At 43.2% G+C, this 25,459-nt stretch overlaps 1 protein-coding gene across 1 annotated transcript in view; it reads right to left on the reverse strand.

Annotated features, from left to right (window-relative positions):
- The window catches only part of LOC142110416 (myosin-IIIb-like), a 185,895-nt gene that overhangs the window by 64,267 nt on the left and 96,169 nt on the right, over window positions 1-25,459 (reverse strand). The window contains exons 13-14 of the mRNA XM_075193765.1: window positions 15,639-15,704; window positions 13,217-13,330 (exon numbers count right to left, since the gene is read on the reverse strand). Coding sequence (XP_075049866.1) covers window positions 13,217-13,330; window positions 15,639-15,704 — 180 coding nt within the window. The remainder of the gene's footprint in view (window positions 1-13,216; window positions 13,331-15,638; window positions 15,705-25,459) is intronic.

Consider the following 25,459-nt stretch of genomic DNA (forward strand, 5'->3'; position numbering starts at 1 on the left):
TAAAGAGACACATCGGGGTGGTAAACAATGAAAAGAGACACATCGGGAGGTGGTAACAATAAAGAGACACATCTGGAGGTAACATAAAGAGACACATCGGGGGTAACAATAAAGAGACACATCGGGGGTAACAATAAAGAGACACATCGGGGGTAACAATAAAGAGACACATCGGGAGGTAACAGATAAAGAGACACATCGGGGGGGTAACAATAAAGAGACACATCGGGGGTAACAATAAAGAGACACATCGGGGGGCAACAATAAAGAGACACATCGGGGGGTAACAATAAAGAGACACATCGGGGGTAACATAAAGAGACACATCGGGGGTAACAATAAAGAGACACATCGGGGGGCAACAATAAAGAGACACATCGGGGGTAACAATAAAGAGACACATCGGGGGTAACAATAAAGAGACACATCGGGGGGCAACAATAAAGAGACACATCGGGGGGCAACAATAAAGAGACACATCGGGGGTAACAATAAAGAGACACATCGGGGTAACAATAAAGAGACCATCGGGGGCACAATAAGAGAGACACATCGGGGGTAACAATAAAGAGACACATCGGGGGTACAATAAAGAGACACATCGGGGGGCAACAATAAAGAGACACATCGGGGGCAACAATAAAGAGACACATCCGGGGGTAACAATAAAGAGACACATCGGGGTAACAATAAAGAGACACATCGGGGCAACAATAAAGAGACACATCGGGGGGTAACAATAAAGAGACACATCGGGTGGTAACAATAAAGAGACACATCGGGGGGCTAACAATAAAGAGACACATCGGGGGCAACAATAAAGAGACACATCGGGGGCAACAATAAAGAGACACATCGGGGGGCAACAATAAAGAGACACATCGGGGGCAACAATAAAGAGACACAACCGGGGGGCAACAATAAAGAGACACATCGGGGGCAACAATAAAGAGGCATCGGGGGGGGGGGGGGTAACAATAAAGAGGCACATCGGGGGTAACAATAAAGAGGCACATCGGGGGCAACAATAAAGAGACACATCGGGGGCAACAATAAAGAGGCATCGGGGGGGGGGGTAACAATAAAGAGGCACATCGGGGGGCAACAATAAAGAGACACATCGGGGGGCAACAATAAAGAGACACATCGGGGGCAACAATAAAGAGGCATCGGGGGGGGGGGGGTAACAATAAAGAGCACATCGGGGGCAACAATAAAGAGACACATCGGGGGGCAACAATAAAGAGACACATCGGGGGTAACAATAAAGAGACACATCGGGGGCAACAATAAAGAGACACATCGGGGGGCAACAATAAAGAGACACATCGGGGGGCAACAATAAAGAGACACATCGGGGGTAACAATAAAGAGACACATCGGGGGTAACAATAAAGAGACACATCGGGGGGTAACAATAAAGAGACACATCGGGGGGTAACAATAAAGAGACACATCGGGGGCAACAATAAAGAGACACATCGGGGGGTAACAATAAGAGACACATCGGGGGCAACAATAAAGAGACACATCGGGGGGCAACAATAAAGAGACACATCGGGGGGCAACAATAAAGAGACACATCGGGGGGTAACAATAAAGAGACACATCGGGGGGTAACAATAAAGAGACACATCGGGGGTAACAATAAAGAGACACATCGGGGGTAACAATAAAGAGACACATCGGGGGTAACAATAAAGAGACACATCGGGGGTAACAATAAAGAGACACATTGTGGGTAACAATAAAGAGACACATTGTGGGGTAACAATAAAGAGACACATTGTGGGTAACAATAAAGAGACACATCGGGGGTAACAATAAAGAGACACATCGGGGGTAACAATAAAGAGACACATCGGGGGTAACAATAAAGAGGCACATCGGGGGGTAACAATAAAGAGACACATCGGGGGTAACAATAAAGAGACACATCGGGGGTAACAATAAAGAGACACATCGGGGGGTAACAATAAAGAGACACATCGGGGGTAACAATAAAGAGACACATCGGGGGGTAACAATAAAGAGACACATCGGGGGGTAACAATAAAGAGACACATCGGGGGTAACAATAAAGAGACACATCGGGGGTAACAATAAAGAGACACATCGGGGGTAACAATAAAGAGACACATCGGGGGTAACAATAAAGAGACACATCGGGGGTAACAATAAAGAAGACACATCGGGAGGTAACAATAAAGAGACACATCGGGGTAACAATAAAGAGACACATCGGGGGTAACAATAAAGAGACACATCGGGGGTAACATAAAGAGACACATCGGGGGGTAACAATAAAGAGACACATCGGGGTCGGTAACAATAAAGAGACACATCGGGGGGTAACAATAAAGAGACACATCGGGGGTAACAATAAAGAGACACATCGGGGGGTAACAATAAAGAGACACATCGGGGGGTAACAATAAAGAGACACATTGGGGGTAACAATAAAGAGACACATCGGGGGTAACAATAAAGAGACACATCGGGGGTAACAATAAGAGGACACATCGGGGGGTAACAATAAAGAGACACATCGGGGGCAACAATAAAGAGACACATCGGGGGTAACAATAAAGAGACACATCGGGGGGTAACAATAAAGAGACACATCGGGGGTAACAATAAAGAGACACATCGGGGGGTAACAATAAAGAGACACATCGGGGGTAACAATAAAGAGACACATCGGGGGGGTAACAATAAAGAGACACATCGGGGCGGGTAACAATAAAGAGACACATCGGGGGTAACAATAAAGAGACACATCGGGGGGTAACAATAAAGAGACACATCGGGGGTAACAATAAAGAGACACATCGGGGGTAACAATAAAGAGACACATCGGGGGTAACAATAAAGAGACACAATCGGGGGGTAACAATAAAGAGACACATCGGGGGTAACAATAAAGAGACACATCGGGGGTAACAATAAAGAGACACATCGGGGGTAACAATAAAGAGACACATCGGGGGGTAACAATAAAGAGACACATCGGGGGTAACAATAAAGAGACACATCGGGGGGTAACAATAAAGAGACACATCGGGGGGTAACAATAAAGAGACACATCGGGGGGTAACAATAAAGAGACACATCGGGGGTAACAATAAAGAGACACATCGGGGGGTAACAATAAAGAGACACATCGGGGGGTAACAATAAAGAGACACATCGGGGGGCAACAATAAAGAGACACATCGGGGGGTAACAATAAAGAGACACATCGGGGGGCAACAATAAAGAGACACATCGGGGGGCAACAATAAAGAGACACATCGGGGGCAACAATAAAGAGACACATCGGGGGGTAACAATAAAGAGACACATCGGGGGTAACAATAAAGAGACACATCGGGGGTAACAATAAAGAGACACATCGGGGGTAACAATAAAGAGACACATCGGGGGTAACAATAAAGAGACACATCGGGGGTAACAATAAAGAGACACATCGGGGGTAACAATAAAGAGACACATCGGGGGGTAACAATAAAGAGACACATCGGGGGTAACAATAAAGAGACACATCGGGGGTAACAATAAAGAGACACATCGGGGGTAACAATAAAGAGACACATCGGGGGGTAACAATAAAGAGACACATCGGGGGGTAACATAAAGAGACACATTACACATCGGGGGGCAACAATAAAGAGACACATCGGGGGGTAACAATAAAGAGACACATCGGGGGCAACAATAAAGAGACACATCGGGGGGCAACAATAAAGAGACACATCGGGGGGCAACAATAAAGAGACACATCGGGGGTAACAATAAAGAGACACATCGGGGGTAACAATAAAGAGACACATCGGGGGTAACAATAAAGAGACACATCGGGGGTAACAATAAAGAGACACATCGGGGGTAACAATAAAGAGACACATCGGGGGTAACAATAAAGAGACACATCGGGGGGCAACAATAAAGAGACACATCGGGGGTAACAATAAAGAGACACATCGGGGGTAACAATAAAGAGACACATCGGGGGTAACAATAAAGAGACACATCGGGGGTAACAATAAAGAGACACATCGGGGGTAACAATAAAGAGACACATCGGGGGTAACAATAAAGAGACACATCGGGGGTAACAATAAAGAGACACATCGGGGGTAACAATAAAGAGACACATCGGGGGTAACAATAAAGAGACACATCGGGGGGCAACAATAAAGAGACACATCGGGGGGTAACAATAAAGAGACACATCGGGGGTAACAATAAAGAGACACATCGGGGGGCAACAATAAAGAGACACATCGGGGGGCAACAATAAAGAGACACATCGGGGGTAACAATAAAGAGACACATCGGGGGTAACAATAAAGAGACACATCGGGGGTAACAATAAAGAGACACATCGGGGGTAACAATAAAGAGACACATCGGGGGTAACAATAAAGAGACACATCGGGGGTAACAATAAAGAGACACATCGGGGGTAACAATAAAGAGACACATCGGGGGTAACAATAAAGAGGCACATCGGGGGTAACAATAAAGAGACACAACCGGGGGTAACAATAAAGAGACACATCGGGGGTAACAATAAAGAGACACATCGGGGGTAACAATAAAGAGACACATCGGGGGTAACAATAAAGAGACACAACCGGGGGCAACAATAAAGAGACACATCGGGGGCAACAATAAAGAGACACAACCGGGGGTAACAATAAAGAGACATCGGGGGGGGGGGGGGGGTAACAATAAAGAGGCACATCGGGGGTAACAATAAAGAGGCACATCGGGGGGCAACAATAAAGAGACACATCGGGGGCAACAATAAAGAGACACATCGGGGGGTAACAATAAAGAGACACATCGGGGGTAACAATAAAGAGACACATCGGGGGGCAACAATAAAGAGACACATCGGGGGTAACAATAAAGAGACACATCGGGGGTAACAATAAAGAGACACATCGGGGGTAACAATAAAGAGACACATCGGGGGTAACAATAAAGAGACACATCGGGGGTAACAATAAAGAGACACATCGGGGGTAACAATAAAGAGACACATCGGGGGTAACAATAAAGAGACACAACCGGGGGTAACAATAAAGAGACACATCGGGGGTAACAATAAAGAGACACATCGGGGGTAACAATAAAGAGACACATCGGGGAGGGAACAATAAAGAGACACATCGGGGGTAACAATAAAGAGACACATCGGGGAGGGAACAATAAAGAGACACATTGTGGGGTAACAATAAAGAGACACATCGGGGAGGGAACAATAAAGAGACACATCGGGGGTAACAATAAAGAGACACATCGGGGAGGGAACAATAAAGAGACACATTGTGGGGTAACAATAAAGAGACATCGGGGGGGGGGGGGGGTAACAATAAAGAGGCACATCGGGGGGTAACAATAAAGAGACACATCGGGGGTAACAATAAAGAGACACATCGGGGGTAACAATAAAGAGACACATCGGGGGTAACAATAAAGAGACACATCGGGGGTAACAATAAAGAGACACATCGGGGGTAACAATAAAGAGACACATCGGGGGTAACAATAAAGAGACACATCGGGGGTAACAATAAAGAGACACATCGGGGGTAACAATAAAGAGACACATCGGGGGGTAACAATAAAGAGACACATCGGGGGTAACAATAAAGAGACACATTGTGGGGTAACAATAAAGAGACACATTGTGGGGTAACAATAAAGAGACATCGGGGGGGGGGTAACAATAAAGAGGCACATCGGGGGGCAACAATAAAGAGACACAACCGGGGGTAACAATAAAGAGACACATCGGGGGTAACAATAAAGAGACACATCGGGGGTAACAATAAAGAGACACATCGGGGGTAACAATAAAGAGACACATCGGGGGTAACAATAAAGAGACATCGGGGGGGGGGGGGTAACAATAAAGAGGCACATCGGGGGGCAACAATAAAGAGACACAACCGGGGGTAACAATAAAGAGACACAACCGGGGGTAACAATAAAGAGACACATCGGGGGCAACAATAAAGAGACACATCGGGGGCAACAATAAAGAGGCATCGGGGGGGGTAACAATAAAGAGGCACATCGGGGGTAACAATAAAGAGGCACATCGGGGGGCAACAATAAAGAGACACAACCGGGGGCAACAATAAAGAGACACATCGGGGGCAACAATAAAGAGACACATCGGGGGCAACAATAAAGAGACACATCGGGGGGCAACAATAAAGAGACACATCGGGGGCAACAATAAAGAGACACATCGGGGGGCAACAATAAAGAGACACAACCGGGGGTAACAATAAAGAGACACATCGGGGGTAACAATAAAGAGACACATCGGGGGGCAACAATAAAGAGACACATCGGGGGCAACAATAAAGAGACACAACCGGGGGTAACAATAAAGAGACATCGGGGGGGGGGGGGTAACAATAAAGAGGCACATCGGGGGTAACAATAAAGAGGCACATCGGGGGGCAACAATAAAGAGACACATCGGGGGCAACAATAAAGAGACACATCGGGGGGTAACAATAAAGAGACACATCGGGGGTAACAATAAAGAGACACATCGGGGGGCAACAATAAAGAGACACATCGGGGGTAACAATAAAGAGACACATCGGGGGTAACAATAAAGAGACACATCGGGGGTAACAATAAAGAGACACATCGGGGGTAACAATAAAGAGACACATCGGGGGTAACAATAAAGAGACACATCGGGGGTAACAATAAAGAGACACATCGGGGGTAACAATAAAGAGACACAACCGGGGGTAACAATAAAGAGACACATCGGGGGTAACAATAAAGAGACACATCGGGGGTAACAATAAAGAGACACATCGGGGAGGGAACAATAAAGAGACACATCGGGGGTAACAATAAAGAGACACATCGGGGAGGGAACAATAAAGAGACACATTGTGGGGTAACAATAAAGAGACACATCGGGGAGGGAACAATAAAGAGACACATCGGGGGTAACAATAAAGAGACACATCGGGGAGGGAACAATAAAGAGACACATTGTGGGGTAACAATAAAGAGACATCGGGGGGGGGGGGGGGGGGTAACAATAAAGAGGCACATCGGGGGGTAACAATAAAGAGACACATCGGGGGTAACAATAAAGAGACACATCGGGGGTAACAATAAAGAGACACATCGGGGGTAACAATAAAGAGACACATCGGGGGTAACAATAAAGAGACACATCGGGGGTAACAATAAAGAGACACATCGGGGGTAACAATAAAGAGACACATCGGGGGTAACAATAAAGAGACACATCGGGGGTAACAATAAAGAGACACATCGGGGGTAACAATAAAGAGACACATCGGGGGTAACAATAAAGAGACACATTGTGGGGTAACAATAAAGAGACACATTGTGGGGTAACAATAAAGAGACATCGGGGGGGGGGGTAACAATAAAGAGGCACATCGGGGGGCAACAATAAAGAGACACAACCGGGGGTAACAATAAAGAGACACATCGGGGGTAACAATAAAGAGACACATCGGGGGTAACAATAAAGAGACACATCGGGGGTAACAATAAAGAGACACATCGGGGGTAACAATAAAGAGACATCGGGGGGGGGGGTAACAATAAAGAGGCACATCGGGGGGCAACAATAAAGAGACACAACCGGGGGTAACAATAAAGAGACACAACCGGGGGTAACAATAAAGAGACACATCGGGGGCAACAATAAAGAGACACATCGGGGGCAACAATAAAGAGGCATCGGGGGGGGGTAACAATAAAGAGGCACATCGGGGGTAACAATAAAGAGGCACATCGGGGGGCAACAATAAAGAGACACAACCGGGGGCAACAATAAAGAGACACATCGGGGGCAACAATAAAGAGACACATCGGGGGCAACAATAAAGAGACACATCGGGGGGCAACAATAAAGAGACACATCGGGGGCAACAATAAAGAGACACATCGGGGGGCAACAATAAAGAGACACAACCGGGGGTAACAATAAAGAGACACATCGGGGGTAACAATAAAGAGACACATCGGGGGGCAACAATAAAGAGACACATCGGGGAGGGAACAATAAAGAGACACATCGGGGGTAACAATAAAGAGACACATCGGGGGTAACAATAAAGAGACACATCGGGGGTAACAATAAAGAGACACATCGGGGGTAACAATAAAGAGACACATCGGGGGTAACAATAAAGAGACACATTGTGGGGTAACAATAAAGAGACACATCGGGGGTAACAATAAAGAGACACATCGGGGGTAACAATAAAGAGACACATCGGGGGTAACAATAAAGAGACACATCGGGGGTAACAATAAAGAGACACATCGGGGGTAACAATAAAGAGACACATCGGGGGGGTAACAATAAAGAGACACATTGTGGGGTAACAATAAAGAGACACATCGGGGGTAACAATAAAGAGACACATCGGGGGTAACAATAAAGAGACACATCGGGGGTAACAATAAAGAGACACATCGGGGGTAACAATAAAGAGGCACATCGGGGGTAACAATAAAGAGACACAACCGGGGGTAACAATAAAGAGACACATCGGGGGTAACAATAAAGAGACACATCGGGGGTAACAATAAAGAGACACATCGGGGGGTAACAATAAAGAGACACATCGGGGGTAACAATAAAGAGACACATCGGGGGTAACAATAAAGAGACACATCGGGGGTAACAATAAAGAGACACATCGGGGGGCAACAATAAAGAGACACATCGGGGGTAACAATAAAGAGACACATCGGGGAGGGAACAATAAAGAGACACATCGGGGAGGGAACAATAAAGAGACACATCGGGGGTAACAATAAAGAGACACATCGTGGGTAACAATAAAGAGACACATCGGGGGTAACAATAAAGAGACACATCGGGGGTAACAATAAAGAGACACATCGGGGGTAACAATAAAGAGACACATTGTGGGGTAACAATAAAGAGACACATCGGGGGTAACAATAAAGAGACACATCGGGGGTAACAATAAAGAGACACATCGGGGGTAACAATAAAGAGACACATCGGGGGGCAACAATAAAGAGACACATCGGGGGTAACAATAAAGAGACACATCGGGGAGGGAACAATAAAGAGACACATCGGGGAGGGAACAATAAAGAGACACATCGTGGGTAACAATAAAGAGACACATCGGGGGTAACAATAAAGAGACACATCGGGGGTAACAATAAAGAGACACATCGGGGGTAACAATAAAGAGACACATTGTGGGGTAACAATAAAGAGACACATCGGGGGTAACAATAAAGAGACACATCGGGGGTAACAATAAAGAGACACATCGGGGGTAACAATAAAGAGACACATCGGGGGGTAACAATAAAGAGACACATCGGGGGTAACAATAAAGAGACACATCGGGGGTAACAATAAAGAGACACATCGGGGGTAACAATAAAGAGACACATCGGGGGGCAACAATAAAGAGACACATTGGGGGTAACAATAAAGAGACACATCGGGGAGGGAACAATAAAGAGACACATCGGGGAGGGAACAATAAAGAGACACATCGGGGGTAACAATAAAGAGACACATCGTGGGTAACAATAAAGAGACACATCGGGGGTAACAATAAAGAGACACATCGGGGGTAACAATAAAGAGACACATCGGGGGTAACAATAAAGAGACACATTGTGGGGTAACAATAAAGAGACACATCGGGGGTAACAATAAAGAGACACATCGGGGGTAACAATAAAGAGACACATCGGGGGTAACAATAAAGAGACACATCGGGGGTAACAATAAAGAGACACATCGGGGGTAACAATAAAGAGACACATCGGGGGGGTAACAATAAAGAGACACATTGTGGGGTAACAATAAAGAGACACATCGGGGGTAACAATAAAGAGACACATCGGGGGTAACAATAAAGAGACACATCGGGGGTAACAATAAAGAGACACATCGGGGGTAACAATAAAGAGGCACATCGGGGGTAACAATAAAGAGACACATCGGGGGTAACAATAAAGAGACACATCGGGGGTAACAATAAAGAGACACATCGGGGGTAACAATAAAGAGACACATCGGGGGGTAACAATAAAGAGACACATCGGGGGTAACAATAAAGAGACACATCGGGGGTAACAATAAAGAGACACATCGGGGGTAACAATAAAGAGACACATCGGGGGGCAACAATAAAGAGACACAACCGGGGGCAACAATAAAGAGACACATCGGGGGCAACAATAAAGAGACACATCGGGGGCAACAATAAAGAGACACAACCGGGGGTAACAATAAAGAGACACATCGGGGGCAACAATAAAGAGACACATCGGGGGCAACAATAAAGAGACACAACCGGGGGTAACAATAAAGAGACACATCGGGGGCAACAATAAAGAGACACATCGGGGGGCAACAATAAAGAGACACATCGGGGGCAACAATAAAGAGACACATCGGGGGGCAACAATAAAGAGACACAACGGGGGTAACAATAAAGAGACACATCGGGGGGCAACAATAAAGAGACACAACCGGGGGCAACAATAAAGAGACACATCGGGGGCAACAATAAAGAGACACATCGGGGGTAACAATAAAGAGACACATCGGGGGGTAACAATAAAGAGACACATCGGGGGGCAACAATAAAGAGACACATCGGGGGCAACAATAAAGAGACACAACGGGGGTAACAATAAAGAGACACATCGGGGGCAACAATAAAGAGACACAACGGGGGTAACAATAAAGAGGCACATCGGGGGGTAACAATAAAGAGACACATCGGGGGTAACAATAAAGAGACACATCGGGGGTAACAATAAAGAGACACATCGGGGGTAACAATAAAGAGACATTGTGGGGTAACAATAAAGAGACATCGGGGGGGGGGGTAACAATAAAGAGGCACATCGGGGGGTAACAATAAAGAGACACATCGGGGGTAACAATAAAGAGACACATCGGGGGTAACAATAAAGAGACACATCGGGGGTAACAATAAAGAGACACATCGGGGGTAACAATAAAGAGACACATCGGGGGTAACAATAAAGAGACACATCGGGGGTAACAATAAAGAGACACATCGGGGGTAACAATAAAGAGACACATCGGGGGTAACAATAAAGAGACACATCGGGGAGGGAACAATAAAGAGACACATTGTGGGGTAACAATAAAGAGACACATCGGGGGTAACAATAAAGAGACACATCGGGGGTAACAATAAAGAGACACATCGGGGGTAACAATAAAGAGACACATCGGGGGGGGTAACAATAAAGAGACACAACCGGGGGTAACAATAAAGAGACACATCGGGGGGCAACAATAAAGAGACACATCGGGGGTAACAATAAAGAGACACAACCGGGGGTAACAATAAAGAGACACATCGGGGGTAACAATAAAGAGACACATCGGGGGGTAACAATAAAGAGACACAACCGGGGGTAACAATAAAGAGACACATCGGGGGTAACAATAAAGAGACACATCGGGGGTAACAATAAAGAGACACATCGGGGAGGGAACAATAAAGAGACACATTGTGGGGTAACAATAAAGAGACACATCGGGGGTAACAATAAAGAGACACATCGGGGGTAACAATAAAGAGACACATCGGGGGTAACAATAAAGAGACACATCGGGGGGGGTAACAATAAAGAGACACAACCGGGGGTAACAATAAAGAGACACATCGGGGGGCAACAATAAAGAGACACATCGGGGGTAACAATAAAGAGACACAACCGGGGGTAACAATAAAGAGACACATCGGGGGTAACAATAAAGAGACACAACCGGGGGTAACAATAAAGAGACACAACCGGGGGTAACAATAAAGAGACACATCGGGGGGTAACAATAAAGAGACACATCGGGGGTAACAATAAAGAGACACATCGGGGGTAACAATAAAGAGACACATCGGGGGTAACAATAAAGAGACACATCGGGGAGGGAACAATAAAGAGACACATTGTGGGGTAACAATAAAGAGACACATCGGGGGTAACAATAAAGAGACACATCGGGGGTAACAATAAAGAGACACATCGGGGGTAACAATAAAGAGACACATCGGGGGGGGTAACAATAAAGAGACACAACCGGGGGTAACAATAAAGAGACACATCGGGGGGCAACAATAAAGAGACACATCGGGGGTAACAATAAAGAGACACAACCGGGGGTAACAATAAAGAGACACATCGGGGGTAACAATAAAGAGACACATCGGGGGTAACAATAAAGAGACACAACCGGGGGTAACAATAAAGAGACACATCGGGGGGTAACAATAAAGAGACACATCGGGGGTAACAATAAAGAGACACATCGGGGGTAACAATAAAGAGACACAACCGGGGGTAACAATAAAGAGACACATCGGGGGGTAACAATAAAGAGACACATCGGGGGTAACAATAAAGAGACACATCGGGGGTAACAATAAAGAGACACATCGGGGGTAACAATAAAGAGACACATTGTGGGGTAACAATAAAGAGACACATTGTGGGGTAACAATAAAGAGACATCGGGGGGGGGGTAACAATAAAGAGGCACATCGGGGGTAACAATAAAGAGACACATCGGGGGGTAACAATAAAGAGACACATCGGGGGTAACAATAAAGAGACACATCGGGGGTAACAATAAAGAGACACATCGGGGGTAACAATAAAGAGACACATCGGGGGTAACAATAAAGATACATCGGGGGGGTAACAATAAAGAGACACATCGGGGGGTAACAATAAAGAGACACATTGGGGGTAACAATAAAGAGACACATCGGGGGTAACAATAAAGAGACACATTGTGGGGTAACAATAAAGAGACACATTGTGGGGTAACAATAAAGAGACACATCGGGGGTAACAATAAAGAGACATCGGGGGTAACAATAAAGAGACACATCGGGGGTAACAATAAAGAGGCACATTGTGGGGTAACAATAAAGAGGCACACGGAGAGTAACAATTGCAGGGAAAGACAAGAAATGAGACATAAAAGTCTCTGAAAGAGATATCTATGAGGTGACGCTAATCTTACCATTGATTATCTGAGCGGATGAATGGGCAGGTTACAGGCTCATTATGCCCGTTTATTCTGCTTGGTACAATCTAACAATTAAGCAGAATACAGTGTAATATGTGTAATAATTACCTTCCCAGCATAGTGATGAATGATGAATCCCGCATCCTTCCCTCGCGAGCGCTCAAAGTGTGGATTTGCCCGACATCCGGCAGACATCTTCTCCACAAAGGAATCATCAGAAGCCTGGAAGAAAGTTATTTATATAAGGAATTAATGTTGTACAATACAATAGTCCCAGAAGAAGCCTTTTACAATATATATTTCACACTATCAACAGCTGATGCAAAGGAAACAATATAAACACTAATAACTGTGTCCCCCAGGCTATTACTGCAAATATATCAACATGTCTGTGCCAATGGCCGGCCCCATCATCTGCATGGCAGAGGTTACACCGAGCACCAGAATAAAACATCTGCTTTCTCAATTCAATACAGTAATATGATTCCTACCCAAAACTGTGAGCTCCACGTTCATTATTATCTTTTTATTAAAAATAAAGACACGCCCATTTCCCTCATTAGCATACACAGGTCTTAAAAATAATGTATTTTGTTTAAGACAACTTTCTCAGAGATTGTGACCATGAAAGAAAGAGCCCACTCATTGGACTGGCACTGATAATGGATAGCACATACATACACACATTATACTGAACCTATGCATAATTAATAATAACATTTATTTAAATAGTGTCAGTATACTCACAACTGTTTCAGGAGATGATATAGTGTAACCATCATTATTCCCAGGGTCACTATCTCTGCATACCTCCCTACACCATAGTACCAGGTAAATAAGTCAGCCTTTACCTGCCTCAAGGCCCCATGCCAGTACCATACAAAGCTTACAGTGCCTTCCTATATAATCAGCTATTCAATTTATCACCTTTAATCACTTCTTTTTATACCTGTTTATTCTTAATTTTTATAATATGTTGCATCTAACTAGGTCTGACTTGGTAGAGCTCCCTGAAAGACCTAACTTGAGTCACTAGAGGGCGACATGTCTGCTAGTCTCAAGTGACAGCTTGCTGCTCTGAGGCCCCAGGCTGGATGCACCCAGGCTCCTGCTTGGGGGGTGAAGCCACGGGATGAAGTAGGACATGAACGGGCAGACCATGGACTGTCATCAGAGCGTTATAAGGGAGGTGGCCAGAGGGCTAAAGTTACTGCCTTTCCTGGAGCAGGAAGAGAAGAAAGTGGGTGAGAGCTATGTGTGCGATAGAGTTAACTGGGTGTAAAAGACATCATGACCATTCCCCCCTAGGGACTTCCAGACAGGGCAAGAATCGAACCCACCGATAGAACCTCTTCAACAGATGGTGTCATTCAGTTCTCTTCTTAGCCTTATGACTTCAGTTCCATGGAGCAGTTAGTGATTGACAGACTGACAGGTTCTGCAGCAGCTGCAGGATTTTATTTACACTACTACTCTCCCTCTTTTAAGCCTGAAGACTCTGTCTCTCTCTTCAGCACTGAGGGTATAGCGGGGGTAGGAGTCTCTTTGCACCAATGTACGGTACACGGGAGAATTGCATGATGTCACTTCTGTTACACATTTCATCTCCACAAATGACGCTAGAAAGGTTTCACTTCAAAAGTGGATCGATTTTCTGTTCTATACAGATAAAAGCATAAAACTGTATTCTTTATATGTGTTTAATTGTGAAACAATTGTCACCAACTTAGAAAGTCTGTCATATATCCACATATATATCAGTAGTGATGGTGTGAGGTGTGAATCACATCCCTCAGTCACACCACTTCTAACTGTATGGCAGAGCAGTAAAACCAGAGGGGTTTCTAAACTCCAAATGTCCTACCTCTATATTAACTACAAAAACCCCTCAGCCTCATATTTACTGTGTCTATGTGACTCAGCCTTATCCAGTCTGCTGCAGAATTATCTGCCTCCCTCCACAGCTGGTGCACTGTCTGCAGGAGGAAGCCCCAGTGATTGCCTATGTGAGGTTTCCTCCTGATCTTTGTATATGAGGAGAGGGTGACAGTGGGAGGAAGGAAGATTGCACTGGTATTAACATGACGGTATCAGACATCTCCTCATACACCATCTGCAGGAGGAAGCCCCAGTGATTGCCTATGTGAGGTTTCCTCCTGCTCTTTGTATATGAGGAGCAGGTGACAGTGGAAGGGAGGAAAGATTGCATTGGAAATAACATGATGGTATCAGACACACCCTCATACACCATCTGCAGGAGGAAGCCCCAGTGATTGCCTATGTGAGGTTTCCTCCTAATCTTTGTATATGAGGAGAGGGTGACAGTGGGAGGAAGGAAGATTGCACTGGTAATAACATGACGGTATCAGACATCTCCTCATACACCATCTGCAGGAGGAAGCACCTAGTGACATATAAATAGCAGTATCAGCCAGGAAGAGACAGTGCAGACGTGTAATACTGGTTATATCTACAGTACGGATAAAGGACGAGACAAAACATAAGATATGTTTCAAGATGTGAAACAAACCTGCGGAAAAGAAGTTTGTTCATCTAGAATGGAGAAAATACCCCACGGTCGGCCAAGGAATAGATCCTGAGTGAAAAGAAAAAAAAGCTTAAAATCCAAGTTAAAAATTGACAAAAGTTGTTAAGTATTATAGCACAATATTACAAAGTCCACTAGACAAATGTTTCGTATCATCTGCAGATTCTGAAGCTCTCCTGCATTCTGGTCCAGAATATTGAGTCATTTAAAGTCATTTTAACACCATCAAAATAGTAATACTTTTGTGAATTAAGCAATGTTGTGTGCATGACCTGAGCCTCATATATTGCCAAGCTTCACTTTCAGACCTTTCACTGTAGAACACTTCAGTTATATGACAGAGGTGGGTGGGGCCTAAACAGTGAGTACACAGTGACAGACGGATCAAGTTTATTAGAGGCTTACACACACAAACCACTGCTACACGATTGCTCAACGGATACATCATCATCACCACCATTTATTTATATAGTGCCACTAATTCCACAGATATCAACACTGGGTGTAATTGTTATTGTGTATCCATGGACAATTTCGCAGTACCGCTATATAGTTTCCAGTGTGTACTCATTCTGTATATCATACTTGCCAACTTATGGCAATTATGATCCGGGAGCTGCAGTGGGAAGGGGGGCGGGGCTCCGAAAATTGTGTTATTTTGGACCAAATTCTGCCCGATGCGGGAGATTGCCATACTCTCCCGGAAGTCCGTGAGACTCACCCGAAATGCGGGAGAGTTGGCAAGTATGCTGTATATACAGACAACAAATGACTTCAGGGGGTAAATGTATCAATCTGCGGGTTCTTCAACACCCGCGTGTTCAGCCTCTTCCGTGATTAAATTTCAAGCGGCGCTGCATTGTAAAGGGAAACTTGATACATTTACCCCCAGCACTGCACAGTACCACTTCCCCTGTTCTGTATAACTGGGGTAATTATGAGTATCTGTTCCTATGCTGTATATATGGACACATGCACAGTACCACTTCCCTTGTTCTGTATAACTGGTCTAATTATAAGTCCCATCTCCTATTCTGTATGTAGTCAACATTAAAGGATTTGGTAACACATAAAAATCAGTAGTTTCTGCCACCCCACAAGCTGTCTAAATCCACAATGCTACTGATGATGGCAATAGATTGGCAGCCTCATTCAAGGCTGGTGTTAGCTTCACCAAACCCATTTGTCTACTTGACCCAAATACCGGTCTCTAGCTTTTGTCCTCTGACATTTGTGAGAATGTGGCAAATCTCTCTGTTCATCATCATTATAAACATGTATTTATATAGCGCCAGCAGATTCCGTAGCGCTTTACAATTGGGAACAAACAGTAATAAAACAATACTGGGTAATATATACATACGTAGAGGTAAGAAGACCCTGCCTGCAATCTATGGGACAATGGTTTGATACACAAGGGTAAGTGCTACATCATATTGAATATTTGTCCAGCTAGAATCTAAAGGTTACAAAGTATTGAGCAGGCTGTGTGATCAGTCATCATCAGTTATTTTATATAGCGTCACTAATTTCGCAGCACTGTACAGAGAACTCATTCACATCAGTCCCTGCCCCATTGGAGCTTACAGTCTAAATTCCCTAACATACAGACACACACACACAGACAGACAGAGAGAGAGAGACTAAGGTCAATTTTGAGAGCAGCCAATTAACCTACCAGTATGTTTTTTGGAGTGTGGGAGGAAACCAGAGCACCTGGAGGAAACCCACGCAAGCACAGGAAGAACATACAAACCACACAGATAAGGCCATGGTCGGGAATCGAACTCATGATCCCGGTGCTGTAAGGCAGAAGTGCTAACCACTAGGCTACTGTGCTGCCCAGTCACACAGCTATGTTGGTCACAGGGTTGTTGTCTTGTGTTAGCTGTGTAGAGGGTGGTAATAGGGTAATTTAAGGAGATTAAGAGGGTGGTAGAGGAATATTATAAGCTTGTCTGAAGAGGTGAAGACTAGAGGAAAGTCTTGTGGTGCGAGGAAGGGATTTCCATAAAGTGGGTGCGGCCTGAAAAAGGTCCTGTAACCAAAAATTAAACAATAGTGATGGCTTCGCTTGTTTTACCAGAACATATGAGTAGACTACCAGATCTAATATTAGCTGAACAGCACATTGGATAGATGTAGATTTCAGCAGTAGAAGAGCAGTATTGCAATGTCAATCGCACTGGTAGACAAACTGCAGATTAATTACAAGACACAATGAAGACATGTCTACAGAGAAAATGTCATGTTGTTGTATGCAGCATTGCAGCCACCAAGGTAATTTCTCACAAACTACATCGCTACATAGAAAAGAGGCGTCTAAGGGGAGATATGATTACTATGTACACATACATTAAGGGACTATACACAGGACACATTATCACTGCATAGGGTTGGAGGAGAGGAAGCTTCACAACCAGCAAAGGAAGGGGTTCTTTACAGTAAGGGCAGTCAATATATGGAATTCACTGCCAGGAAAGGTTGCGACGGCAGATTCAATTGATATGTTCAAGAAAGGGTTAAACGGAGTTACGACCGCATTAATTAAAATGAAGGACAGTAGTTGATCCAGGAGAAATAGGACTGTAATATTGGGTCAGGAGGGATTTTTCCTGATTGAAACAGATTGGCGGTTACTTTATCTGGATCAATTTCAAATATAAGAGAGGGATCGTCAGGAGATCCAAAATAGGTTGAACTTGATGGACTGGTGTCTTTTTTCAACCTCAACATCTATGTTACTTTGTATATAAAATGTCTATTCCCACAGCGTCTCTAACACAACAGCAATGTCGTCAGGTGTAAAAGCTCTCACAAGTTACATCTCTTGAACCATCAGCTTGTTCAGGACGTGGCCAGGAGATGGAATTCCTCATACTTTAAGCAGTGATTAATGAAATGTGCAGTAAATATTATTCCTGAAATTGACAACATGCAAAATATATTGACATCCATTGTCCTTCTTCAAACGTTTGATAAAATGTTACCATAGCTCAGAGATGGCTGATTATGGTGAAAAACTAAAGAAAAATCTTATATCCATTCAAGGTGGACTCCAAACGATTGGAGTGGTCAGTACTGGAAGAGGCTGTCGGTACTCTTTAGACCCAGCAGCAACGCCTCATACAATGGATGATGATATCGCAAGTCCTAGAAATGATGACTATCAAAGAAATGAATTACTGCTGCTACAATTTTCTAGACGGCATCCAGCCTTCCAGGTCCACCTGCACTTTGGATGTTACGTTCCTGTATCCTGCAAGTCCAGAAATAGCTAAATAATAATCTGGCTATATGAACTCATTCCGCAAACATCAAATATGCAGCTTTGCCCCCTTTGAAGACAACACTAAGTCAATGCTCAGATTCAGAACTGAGGTCTAATGTCAGAAAAGTGTTGGGGTGACTGCTCGCAGAATCAATCATTTCCAGCTCAATTTTCCAGAGCAGGACTGTGACTGGATCATTTATAAATAACTTATGGTATAAAATTATTTAAAGGAAATAGCACAGGGCGCTTATTTATATAATTGCAGCTTTCTGGTACCACCGCTCTGCCCGCTACCCAGCAGCTCTGACCAGTGTGATAGGCCAGGGGGGATCCATCCACAGCAACCCTGATCTATAGGAAGAGGTCAGGGGTACCAGCCCAGGTACACCAGTAATGGGGTACACTCGCAGCGTCAGTTACCCAGAAGAAACCTGGTACTGGATGCCGGTAAGGAGTCCAGTGGTGGCAGCATTTATAAGCCCCTCCTACTGCGGTTAGAGGGTGCATTTGGGATAGCGAAAGGGAATGGTAGTAAAGTGAGCCCAACCGGTTCTCAGCAACAACAGATGCCTGTTCCCAGCAACAAAAGACAGGGTGGCATAGGCGGTCCATCCTGTCACAAGGACCATTGAATGTACTCCATAGACCCACTCTTAAGGTGGACCTGGACCTTACTGAAGGAGGAGGCCCTGGGCCAGATCTACACAATATCTGGGAAGAGGTGATCCAGTCGTTATAACTTTGTCCTAAAGGTGTTCACTGCTGGTTTTGGATGATCCACATCGTACCTGGTTAGTGGAGGTGACAATCACACTTACATCACAGTGATGGATTTGTATTATATTACACTATATAATACAGATACTTCTCTCTTGGAACATCGACATCGTATTTGTATTTTTGGAATTGACATTCTTCAAGTCCTAGTAGAAACTTTATCTGCATACTAACATATCTGACTCTCTTCACCTGCATTGTTAGCGAGCTGGGTCCAGAGCTCCTAGTTTGAAATAGAGCTTAGGCTCAGGACTGGGTTTGTGCCCGATTGACTGTTTACTGGACTTGACTTTAACACATTGAGGATCTCATGTTTCTCTTCTACCAGCTTAGGAAGAATATTTCAATTTTATCTGCTATTCTGGCCAGAACTGCTGTTATTGTGCCTGCACCCATGATTAATGTATTGTTCCCACTACTAACATATGTATCCCCGCATATCTACACTCATATTGACAGGGAATTGCTCTAATGCCGAGATACTTTTTTTCCTTTATACTATATAATACAGAATATTGGCTGATGATGTTGTGCAGCCCCATCAACATTATTATCATATAGCGCTAAAGATAAACTTGATTATATGAATCCTCCTGATTTGGAACAGTCATACTCAGCAGGGAGCCCTGGGACCTCGTGCGGCCCTTTGAGTCTTCAGCGGGATAACTAGCTCTTTCCTGTAGTGTCATCAGTACTTTGTTCAGCATTATACCCCATCATCCCAGCTCTTATTCTCTGCTTTATTTCCTGCCAAGCCCCAGCTCTTATAGAAAGTTAGGGCACCAGGTGAAGCTCTGCAGGTCATAAAACAAAATAGGACTGAACTTGATTTTATTAGCCCACAGCAGCAAACTTCTGCATCACATGACCTCCACATTACATTACTTCTGCATCACATGACCTCCACATTACATTACTTCTGCATCACATGACCTCCACATTACATTACTTCTGCATCACATGACCTCCACATTACATTACTTCTGCATCACATGACCTCCACATTACATTACTTCTGCATCACATGACCTCCACATTACATTACTTCTGCATCACATGACCTCCACATTACATTACTTCTGCATCACATGACCTCCACATTACATTACTTCTGCATCACATGACCTCCACATTACTTCTGCATCACATGACCTCCACATTACATTACCTCCTTCATACAATTCAGTGAGGTCACATAGTGCCAGCAGCACATCTGAGATCATAGGAGCAGGAATGTGAAGTCTCCACCAAGTGGTCTCACTCTATCTTCGTGTTTCCTGCTTACTTCATTAAAACAAGGTCTTGTTTTAAGTGGACACATTTATATGCACCAGTGTGCTGGAAAGATGTTGCGGCCATAGTTCCACTCACACGTGAACAGAAATGTTGTACTATGAGGCACAAGAGCAACAAGATGACATAGAAACCTCTCAGAAGAATTGTGTTGGACTTGTTCCAGCCTCATCGCAAAACTGGTGGAAAATCTGCTCCCTCAGGAATCACATGGAATTGTCAGACTACTCTGTTATAGTCTGTAACACTTATTTATCTTATATTAAAAAGCTGCTTGTACGGCATTACAAATAAGTGTCTCTTTCTTTGACTAAATGTATTACTTTAACTTATTACTGAGACAAAGGGTAACATGAGATGCTTGAAGGTTACAGCATCACACACGGCCTCTGAAGTGTATCAGATTGACCCTCAATGATTTGGAAGACTTGATTGAGACACGTATCACATTTCAATAAAACAATCCTCAAACCATAATTCATGGTGAACCAATAGAGGATAAAAATTTGCACCAGAACAATCCATTGTATGTTATTTAGAGTTGTGAGGGGACAGGACCTTTGTTTCCAGTGCAACAATAGAGCTGGCCCGTATGTAAGCAGTATCTTTCCTCCACAAGATGTGTCCAGGCCCCCAAGCTCTAAAACCAGCCTCTATGTTGCTGGTCATGGGATCCACACAAAACAGATTAAAGATCCAATCCCTGTAGAAACTATTGAGGGTTTTCCAGTATCTCTGGTTCTGTTACACAAGAACCTTCAGCTTCGCAAATTATCATATTTTCCGGCAATCATGGACATCTTAAATTCAAGGTGGTAAAGTCACCTCATCATCCCATTGTACTGGGAATGCCTAAATTAGTTTTTCACAATCATTACAGAAATTGGATTAAGCATTGTCGCCACCCACACAGTACAAGGTTGCTTCTGTGGGGGTCAATTAGAGTTGAAAGTAGAGTTTGGCCATTTGCATACTCCCAAATGTGGTTTGTTAAGTTTCCGCATCTGTATTTTCAGATAAATGTATCTTAAGATATGTGCAACTTTAAATTTGGGGTATAAAAGTGTCTGAAGTGAAAATGTATAAATTATTATCCTCATCTCTGATGAAGTTCTTCAATTATCAGAACAAAACACATTGGATAAAACAGGACAACTGAATATCACACTGGTTAACAGCCCCACTCTCTTTATCCCTTCACCTCCGATAACACTCCAAAGTACTACACCATTTCCTCAGCGGAACGCTCCACTGAAAGACCAGGAACCAAAAGTCCTGGAATGTAATTTGCATTTCAAAGAAAAGAATCACCATCTACCCAACAGTAATCCCCCAGCCAACCACATCATTCTATAACCACACAGCGACAGCACCACAGCCTGTTAAATTATATTCAATAACTATTTATACTTACACCTAGCACTACAACCTTCCTCCTTGCTATAAACACTGAGAAGAGTCAACACGAAGAACTTTGGACATTGTAAACCGTAAACACTGTAAACCGTAAACAATGTAAACCGTAAACAATGTAAACCGTAAACACTGCAAACCGTAAACACTGCAAACCGTAAACACTGTAAACCGTAAACACTGCAAACCGTAAAAACACTGTAAACCATAAACATTGTGAACTATAAATATTGAGCAACGTAAACAGACCTATAGACTTTTGAATGACACACTAACCCTATACCTATAGTTACCAATCTGGAGCTATAAGCATTATACAGCCATAGTTACCATCAATTATGATCTATTCACAATTCACAAAATAACTATAAACCACTGCAAAGAGCATAACCAACATCAAGACCGTAAATCTCCAGAACCCCATACAAGCTTGACGGATACAATTTTCATGAAATAACCATGCAAAGCCCACTCCCAAACACAAACGTTTAACAGCCATAAACCACACATGGTTATATTCCTTTATATATTGTTATACATTGCTATATAACTTCATATAGGGGGGAATTCAATTCCCCCCGAAGTACCACCACACTAAAGATATTACTGCTATTACGATAATATTAACCCGGCTTTCTGCTCACAGCTCAGAGAGCTGCAAGCAAAAAGCCGGCGTTAAACTACCGTAATAACGGTAATTACACGCACTATTACTGTAATATCGGTAATTACACGCACTATTACTGTAATAACGGTAATTACACGCACTATTACAGTAATAACGGTAATTACACGCACTATTACCGTAATAACGGTAATAGTGCGCAGGCCGCGTTAATTTTAACAGTAACGCGGCCCATTAAATACCCCTCATAGTGTTATATGACTTTATAGAGTTATTCTTACATACCTTTTTATATTGCTCTATTCCTTTATATTGTTATAAATTCTTAAATACCATTATTCAATATTATATATTCTTATATACCTTTATCAATTGTTAAATACTTTTATACATTCTATATATACATTTTTATAGAGTTATATGTTGTTACATACCTTTATATACTGTGTCGTGAACATAGAGAGTTTACAGTTATTTATAAGGGATAAAATCATAACTGCAGTGTAAATAGGTTATAACAAATTAATACATTGATAAGTTTAGTTAAAGTGTAAAATGTGAAGTCAGAGAGTCTGATGTAAATGTATTGGACGGCTCTGTACATCCCAGTGTGAGAAGATAGAAGTGTCACCTGGGGCAGCTTCAAAGAGCCCCCGCGGTGAGATATAGCCAGGTTGTGACACCTGAATAGACGTTTAGGTACCGCTCAGCATGTGGTCTGGCTGAAAGAGGCCTTGTGCTGACATAGCCTATATGTAATATAGACCAAAATAATTCAGTTTTAAAATAGGCCACTTAAAATCAATAAAAGTAGTGATCAACCACATATTCCTCAATAACATGATGGGTAGCTCATATGTTGAATTAAGAATTCTGCCCCACAGAGAAATGAAGGAAATGAGTGTAAGCTCTGCGAACACACTATATTTAGGCGTGTTTGATATCAAAAGATGAATAGAGTCATAGGGGATTTATTAATGATAAAATTGGATTGATGTGAAGCGCTACAAAAATGTTATATCACATAGTAGAATTGATTAGTAAATCAGGCAACATGCAAATGGTGATTGGAAAAGTGGCACGGGCCACAACCCCCTATTAGCATTAAACACTGCCCCTCTGAAGACCACCCCATTTCATTTTGCTTAAAAACTTGTGTTTTGAAGGGACAAACTGTCAGCTTCTTGGGGATCAATCTAATTGAAGGACTGTCCACCTTTTCTGCCTACCCCCAGGCATACAGATTATTATATGTAAGTGATGCTCTGTACTTTCATCCCATTTGTTTTTATAACTGTTTGCATTTTTTTACTTGTATGTCAAATCTTTATCTAATTGTTTTTATTCTCTATAAGCATTGTACTTTTTGTATATTAAATCTAAAATTTAATAGTTCTGTCCTTATTGCTCTAATTAAATTCATTGCCTGGTTAGAAGTGACAGATTGTTTGGCTGGATTAACTCTTTAGAAACCAGTGTGTGAAGGGTTAACTGTTTAGCTACCAGGGCACAGAGTGTGCATAATTGGGTGATTAAGTCATAGGTTTGCTACGGGCCTTATACGTAGCTGGTGGCAGTTGCTGAGAGGTGTGAAGCGTCTGTGTTGGGAAAAGGGACCGGCGAAATCTGTGGCTTTAGAGAGAGGTGAGTGTGAGATTTGGGGCTGGAATCCTGTGTGTTCCCTTACAGTAAGCTTCCAGGTCACAAGTGCGCAGAGGGCAGTTTGTGACAGATAAATGGGTTCAGGAGCGGTTTCCTGACTAAATAGAGGTGATATATTGTATGACTGTTGGAATATATGATAAGATATCCAATCAGGGAGTAGCTAGAGGGGCTTATCTCTGACATACTGTTATACATTCTTATATTCCTTTACACATTGTTATATGGTTTCAGATATTGTTATACAATCTTATATGTTAAACAGAAAAAAAACCTGTGCTCATATTTACTTAATTGAGCTGATGAGGGATCTGCGAGAGTGCAGAGATTCCCAAACTCTGACAGCAATAACCAATATATCAGAAACCAAAGCGCTACAGCTGGTCAGTGTCTGCTTGTGAGCGAGTTATGTTCTTGTGATGGGTCTTGCGGTGCACTATGTATGTAATGTATTAAACACAGGTTTTTGTGTAGAAACAAAACTGTATTCAGATATATTGAGAAAATAACATCAGGGATAAATAAAATAATAGTAAATAAAATAAATATATAAATAAATGATGATGATGAAATATACAAGTCGACATGAAAAAGTTCAATATAGTATATACCCTTGTTTGTGAGACCTGAAAAAGAACAAACTAAGAAAAAAAATACATGCAAATACAAAACTCAAAATGAAAAAAGAGCGGGAAAAAAATATAAATGTAAAAAATGTGGAAAATTAGGGTTAATCAGTTAATATCATTAACGATCTGT

The sequence above is a fragment of the Mixophyes fleayi genome, chromosome 1 (assembly GCF_038048845.1).
Source record: "Mixophyes fleayi isolate aMixFle1 chromosome 1, aMixFle1.hap1, whole genome shotgun sequence".
Lineage (NCBI taxonomy): Eukaryota > Metazoa > Chordata > Amphibia > Anura > Limnodynastidae > Mixophyes > Mixophyes fleayi.